General features: G+C 39.6%; 1 protein-coding gene across 1 annotated transcript; it reads left to right on the top strand.

The window, feature by feature from the left end:
• The first annotated feature begins 1137 nt into the window (after positions 1-1137).
• Positions 1138-6428, top strand: LOC105054044 (elongation factor G-2, chloroplastic). Its single transcript, XM_029267260.2, has 4 exons — positions 1138-1490; positions 3326-4740; positions 4990-5502; positions 5999-6428. Exons 1-4 carry the CDS (start codon positions 1253-1255, stop codon positions 6164-6166), a joined length of 2334 nt encoding a protein of 777 aa, XP_029123093.1. The 5' UTR covers positions 1138-1252; the 3' UTR covers positions 6167-6428.
• The last annotated feature ends 927 nt before the right edge of the window (positions 6429-7355 follow it).

Raw genomic sequence — 7355 nt, forward strand, 5'->3', positions numbered from 1 at the left:
CGTTAGGTGTGATAGCCATCCAAATTATGGTAGTCTCATGTTGTTTTACATTCTAATGTGATATGGTAGATATCGTGCGGAGTTGAAAAAGCCTACAAGCATCACTCAGCATTGCATTGCCATGCTAGGCATCCCAATATGAAGTCCTCTCTTAAACCATTCAACAATACTAGGTCAAGTTGGTAAAATCTCTTGTATTCATATAAGAGATCTATGTCCAATCTCATCTTCTCTCTGATATTTAGCTAGGCATTAGTTGAGCCTAAATTTGTTCTACCATTATGGTTCAAGGGTTCCTGTGGACGTTTTGACTACAAAAAAGAGAAGAAGAAGCTGGAGATTAACCATCGGATCACCATTCATTTCACCAGTCCAATTGAAGGTTGATGATTGGTTGACCTTGAGTGCCACATTAACCTGGTGAACTGAAACTTTTTTGAAGAATAATAGAACGCAAACTTTTAAGTGGTACTCAAAATATCAGGATTTTACCAGTATTAAGAAGTGTTATCTTATATTGCTTTTTTGAGAAAGTGTTTATCTCCTGTTCCATAGCTCGAGATGGCACGCAAGCCTCAACCACTAAAAACAAAATAAACTATGTTACCATAGACAGAGCAAGGAATCAAACACCCTGCATCCAAACAAAATCCTGAACCCAAAATCGAAGTGCTGAAACAAAACTTGTGGCCAGTAACAAAATCCCAGCCTTGACCCGCAGGTGCCCCGGTCATCAGTTTTCCAGGGCCTGTTTGTGGCAAGCTTCATTCGCTAAAATATTATCCATCCAACCGCGCCCATCGAAGTGAGGGCAGAAAGCTTGGAGACGTGGATGCTTCGCAGCCGTTCAACTGAATTCCCATGCCCACCCTACCTCTCTCCTCCAAACCATTACGAATCACCATCTAATCAGCCATTAAAAAAGATCTTTAGCTAATTCCCACGGCCATAAATCCATTCACCTGTAACCCGGAAAATTATATTAGCATATGTCCGTTTTGGCTTAAGTAAATTAATTGGTAATTTTGGCATTACGATATTTGAAATATCGACATTTCAAAGGTAACTTGAGATAAACTCGGAGCAAGATACTAATCTCTTTTCTTTTCCTTTCTTAATTCAAATAATATGCAACAGTAGCCTCCGTTATCCGGAGCAGAGCGAAGCGGTGAAGCCCGGGGAGGACGAGGGTTGAGCGGAGCGAATAATAAAAAAGAGCAAAGATAGAAGAAGCAGAACAAGGAATTAGAAAATGGCGGGAGAAACTCTCAGGATAACGGCCTCAGCCACCTCCTGCTTCCATGGCTCCCGCCGGCCCGTCCCTCTCGCTTCCCATCGCTTCCTGGGGCCAAAATACTTCTTCCCCTCCGGCCTCCGCCGAGCCTCCTCCTCTCACCTCTTCGGCGGCCTTCGCCTGAGGCCCAATTCGACGATCCCGATGTCACAGGAGAGGAAAGGGAATCCCTCCGTCGTGGCCATGGCTGCCGATGGTCAGTCTTTGCCCCTGCTCTCTCTTTGTCTTCTCAAGGTCTTATCAGTTGCTGTTGTTTCTTGTCTTTTATTTCTCTTAGACTGTAATGAGTTGTATGGGAGTCTTGGATAAGGATATTTGGATTCCGTTTCACCAAACAACACGGATGTTAGTAGAGATGCATATCCTGTGGAATGCATTCAGCGTGTTTGTGTAAATGATCCAGAAGCAGATCACTGAGCGAGCAGTAGAGTTTCTAGGCCTTAAAAGTCTTCTTTAATATTGAGAATTTAGGTGATATTCCCATTTCTAGGAAGTTATTGTACGATAGTTGATGGAGAAAGGGATGTGGGGTTTTCAAATGGAGTCTCTGCTTTGCTTGCTAACTTATCGTCTCCAGTATGACACAGACTCAATGAAACCATCATCTTCCAATATGAGCATTTAAACATTATTATGAATATTTGTTCATTAAAGTATTAAAGTGAAGACAAACTAGTCATTTGGATGGGGAAAAGTTTAATACCTACCACTAGACTTGCTACGAAATGACTCGATAGCATGTTCATTCTTGTTCTAGATGTTTATATGAAGTTTATAATGGAGAAAATGCTACCATGCTGGTCCCAAATCTGGATGAACAAGCTGAGTGATTGACATTGGTTGATAGGCAATAGTGAGAAGCATGTCAAGTATGAAATGGATCCAAATTTAAATATTTGAGGTAACATAGATGATAGTTGTGAGTCGAAATATGTTTAGTGAATGAAGATCATTATAGCCTACTCCAAATAGTCGGGACAAGGCCTAGATGGTCATCCTTATAGCCTATTATTGTAAGCTGTTTTTCTCATAGTTATGATACTAGCAAATGTTGTATGTGCTAACATAAAACAACTTCACATATCTATGTTGTTCATGCCTTCATTTAGCTTCAAATATAAATTTTGTCAGCCAATTTGATTAGATGTTGTGTTTTAACATGGTTGTGCTTATAAAGGTTTATTTGGGGCTGGCCTTGCTTCCCACCTCAAAATGAGGCTGCTCTAAAATGCCTTGAAGAGAGACTTATCTAAGGAGGCAGACCTTGCACATTGTCTAAAAACTTATGTGAGAAGCATTTTCATTGAATTGATAATTTGTAATCCATGGACAAGGAAGGATGGATCTTCTTTATTATTTACTGAATCAATGGAATTCTTGTATGTTAACCCAGATGCCAAACTAAGGTGTGGTTAAATATATTGTGGTATGTTAACCAAGATGTGGACATTTGGCTTTGCAATATGTAATTCCCACCAAGTTTATAACCAAATTTATATATGGCGCTCATATTACGACCGGCATTTTCACAGCATCATCTTTTTTAAAGGATTTCTAGGTCTCTTTGGATAATCTATGGGGCTCGTTCCACATAGATTGAGTCTTATGCTTCGGGTTATCAAATAAATGAAAATTTCACTATTGTATCTGCATATTTAGGTATTTTCCATGTCATAGATGCATATGGTATATGTGTGTGTCTATTTCATGATGCAAACAAAAATGCGTAAGAAAAGTTATTAAATGAATTAACATGTTGGAAACTTTGTTTATTGTTTATGATTTTTTCTTAAGAATTAGGAGGGGCTAATCCACACCTGTTCTACCCTGTAGCCACCCCACCCTCGGGGCGCCGTATCCAACCAGCATCAAATCCCTGCCCCCTTACCCTAGTGGCGAGAGATGATACCATCCAAGCAAGAGCTTGGTGATGTTGTCTATGATTTATATGATGGCAAAAGATATTTATGAAAACAATAATTGCTTGTTGTGCTATGGAAGTGATACATTTTTAAATTGGTTGCTTGCCAGAGAAAAAGCGAGAAGCACCACTGAAGGATTACCGCAATATTGGAATTATGGCTCACATAGATGCAGGAAAAACTACTACCACAGAGCGCATTCTCTACTACACAGGAAGGAATTACAAGATTGGTGAGGTACATGAAGGAACTGCTACAATGGACTGGATGGAACAAGAACAAGAGAGAGGCATCACTATAACCTCAGCAGCAACTACCACTTTTTGGAAAAATTACAGAATTAACATTATTGATACTCCTGGCCATGTTGATTTTACACTTGAAGTGGAGCGTGCTCTCAGGGTCTTGGATGGCGCTATATGCTTGTTTGACAGTGTTGCTGGGGTGGAGCCCCAGTCTGAAACCGTGTGGAGACAAGCCGATAAATATGGAGTCCCTAGAATATGCTTTGTCAATAAAATGGATCGCCTTGGGGCTAACTTCTTTAGAACTAGGGATATGATAGTGACAAACTTGGGTGCTAAACCTCTAGTGGTCCAATTGCCAGTGGGTGCAGAAGACAGCTTCCAAGGAGTTGTTGATCTGCTGAAAATGAAAGCTGTGATCTGGACTGGGGAAGAGTTAGGTGCAGAATTTGCATATGAAGACATACCCGCTGATCTCCAAGATTTGGCTCAAGAGTACAGAACCCAGATGATAGAAACTATTGTTGAATTAGATGATAAGGCTATGGAAAATTATCTAGAAGGAATTGAGCCAGATGAGCAAACTACAAAAGAATTAATTAGAAAAGGCACAATATCGAGCAGTTTTGTCCCAGTTTTGTGTGGTTCAGCATTTAAAAACAAAGGTGTTCAGCCATTGCTTGATGCTGTTGTTGATTACTTGCCTTCACCAATTGACTTGCCACCAATGAAAGGTTCTGATCCTGACAACCCAGAAATTACCATTGAAAGGCCTCCTCATAATGATGAACCATTTGCTGGATTGGCTTTCAAGATTATGAGTGATCCATTTGTAGGATCTCTTACATTTGTGAGAGTGTACTCGGGGAAGTTGATTGGAGGTTCTTACGTTCTCAATGCAAACAAGGGAAAGAAAGAGAGAATTGGAAGACTTCTAGAGATGCATGCTAATAGTAGGGAGGATATCAAGACTGCTTTGACAGGTGATATTGTTGCTTTAGCGGGTTTGAAAGATACAATCACAGGTGAGACACTGTGTGATCCTGAGAAACCTATAGTGCTCGAACGAATGGACTTTCCGGATCCTGTTATCAAGGTTGCTATAGAACCCAAGACCAAGGCTGATGTTGATAAAATGGCAGTTGGACTCATTAAGCTGGCTCAAGAAGACCCATCTTTCCACTTCTCTAGAGACGAGGAAATTAACCAAACTGTTATTGAAGGAATGGGGGAGCTGCATCTTGAGATCATCGTCGATCGACTGAAGAGGGAGTTCAAGGTTTGTAGTTTAACTAATAATAATTATCTTGAGTCCTAATTTGTGTGTCCACGCATGTGTGTGCAAACGTTGTTGATGAATTTGAAACCACATTTAATAGCTACACTCCTGCATGCATTATAAATTTTTTATAGGAGTTCCCTTTAGATGGTATATCTTTTCCCCCTTGGAAGTTTTTTTTCTGAGCTCTTCATTTTCCAAGTTTTGCCATATGCATATTTTTCATCTTAAATTCCACTGCATAAACAGGTCGAAGCAAATGTAGGTGCACCTCAGGTTAATTACCGTGAAAGCATCTCAAGAGTTTCAGAAGTGCAATATATCCACAAGAAGCAGTCTGGTGGACAAGGGCAATTTGCAGACATTACAGTAAGATTTGAGCCCTTGGAACCAGGCTGTGGGTATGAATTCAAGAGCGAAATCAAGGGAGGAGCAGTGCCAAAGGAATACATCCCAGGTGTGATGAAGGGGTTGGAAGAATGCATGAGCAATGGCGTGCTTGCTGGGTACCCGGTTGTTGATGTCCGAGCTGTATTGGTTGATGGCTCTTATCATGATGTTGATTCTAGTGTTCTGGCATTTCAACTGGCAGCCCGGGGTGCTTTCCGGCAGGGAATGAAAAAGGCTGGTCCAAAGATGCTGGAACCTATAATGAAAGTTGAAGTAGTCACTCCAGAAGAGCATTTGGGCGATGTTATTGGTGACCTAAACTCTAGGAGAGGCCAGATCAATAGTTTTGGTGATAAGCCAGGTGGTCTTAAGGTATGTAAGAAAGCACCATATCTTGTCATCCTCTTGAGCGTAGATTATTTTTTCTGGTTGTTGCTCAATGCCTGTGGCAGAAGCCAGCATGGTAGACTCCAAAACCTATATATGATGACCACAGAGTCATACACTTGTTTTATTCTAATTTTTTTATAATGCTACTAACATAATATTCTTCTTTGTTATGTCGATGAGTATGATAAAATCATCACTCTTAAGCGATCAACTTTTCTCCAACAGTTATTAGTCCACTTATTCTAATCAACTGCCCTATTTAACGTATAACAAGTTCAGATGCATTCAATTAATTCAAAGGAAAAGAAAAAGAAACAATATATCGATTTTTCATCAAGGATTATTTTCATATATTTCTTGGTTGTTAATTTCTTTCATCTTGTAGGTAAACTTCTTCCTTTAGCTACTAAGGTGCGTTTTCTCATTAATGCTCTTAAAGAGGTATTAACTAGGCCCTTGTTAATACTTTCAAATGCAGGTAGTTGATTCCTTGGTGCCACTGGCTGAAATGTTCCAATATGTAAGTACGCTTCGGGGAATGACAAAAGGGCGTGCATCTTACACAATGCAGCTTGCGAAATTTGATGTTGTCCCACAGCATATCCAGAACCAGCTCTCTTCAAAACAGGAAGCAATTGCAGCTTAATCCAGTTGATTGGGGGATTCATGCAGATAAGCAAGGCTGTTGAAGCATCGAAAGATTCGACCCTTAAGTTTGAGACAAAAAAGAATATTTTGCAGTTCACGTATTTATTGAAAAATGTTAAAAAGATATTTAGGTCCAAATTCGTTTTTCTTCTGGTTCATAAAGATTGGTGGTCTCTAAACAGCATTAGTTTTCCGTGTCTACTCTTTTCTTTCCTGTGTAGATACTTGGACAATAAACTTATTCTCATTTACACTGTTCATTAGTTATACTTATCAAAGTTCAAACACATTCACCAAACAAATTTTTTTAACCAAACGATTCCAAATCAACCAATTGTGAAGACCAAAGCAATAGTTCCTTATGCATGTTGACTGTTAGTACAGTTGTTAATGTTACAACACCAGTAACATCTGGGGTTTTGACTGAATCCTTTTCTATTTGTTTGAGGCATTTGGTTAGTGATGTGGTTGTTTTCGAGTCTTTTATGAGTTGGTTTCATGGTTGTTGTCCATTCTGTTATAATACCGAGTCTTTAGCTATTTTCTAGCTAGTTTAGTTACATTTATGCGTTCCTATTTTTTTTTATTTGTGGTTTGTTATGCAACAGAAGTGGAATGTGCTTAAGTGCACCGTTAGGATGTATGCCTATATAAGGCACCCATTTGCATCGAATAAAATTATCCTTTCGAAGTATTTTCTCTATTATTGTTTATTCCTTCTACTGAGTGGTCTTTTCTCTCCTCAAAATATATTGTGGGTGTTTATTGTTGAGTGCTTCTTTGAGAGTTCCAAGGTTTGTCTCTTGTTAAGAGACAAAGCATCATTGTTCTGACGATACAGAGCTTTTCTGTCGATTGTCTTTCATCAATCTGATATTAAAGCAGTTTGATCTAGGAGTTCTATACTAGTTCTATAAGAGCATTCTGCTGTCAAGATGGGCGATTTTCAAGTCGTTGGCGGAATTAAAAAGCTTAACAATCAGAACTACAACTCTTGGTCTACATGTATGATGTCCTACATGCAAGGCCAAGACCTATGGGAGGTCGTAAATAGAAGCAAGGTTATGCCGCCAGCAGCAGAGGATGCGAACGGTATGTTGCGGAAATGAAAGATTAAAATGGGCAAAGCAATGTTCACTTTGAAGACAACGGTCAAAGAAGATGTGCTAGAACACATCCGGAATGCC

Source organism: Elaeis guineensis, chromosome 11 (genome assembly GCF_000442705.2).
Source record: "Elaeis guineensis isolate ETL-2024a chromosome 11, EG11, whole genome shotgun sequence".
Lineage (NCBI taxonomy): Eukaryota > Viridiplantae > Streptophyta > Magnoliopsida > Arecales > Arecaceae > Elaeis > Elaeis guineensis.

What these genes read in the sequence shown, in the direction of transcription:
- LOC105054044 (XM_029267260.2), top strand. Translation starts at nt 1,253, where the DNA reads ATGGCGGGAGAAACTCTCAGGATAACGGCCTCAGCCACCTCCTGCTTC. An exon ending in CGTGGCCATGGCTGCCGATG is followed by an intron (nt 1,491 to 3,325) that starts GTCAGTCTTTGC and finishes GTTGCTTGCCAG; the next exon opens with AGAAAAAGCGAGAAGCACCA. An exon ending in ATAAGCCAGGTGGTCTTAAG is followed by an intron (nt 5,503 to 5,998) that starts GTATGTAAGAAA and finishes TTTCAAATGCAG; the next exon opens with GTAGTTGATTCCTTGGTGCC.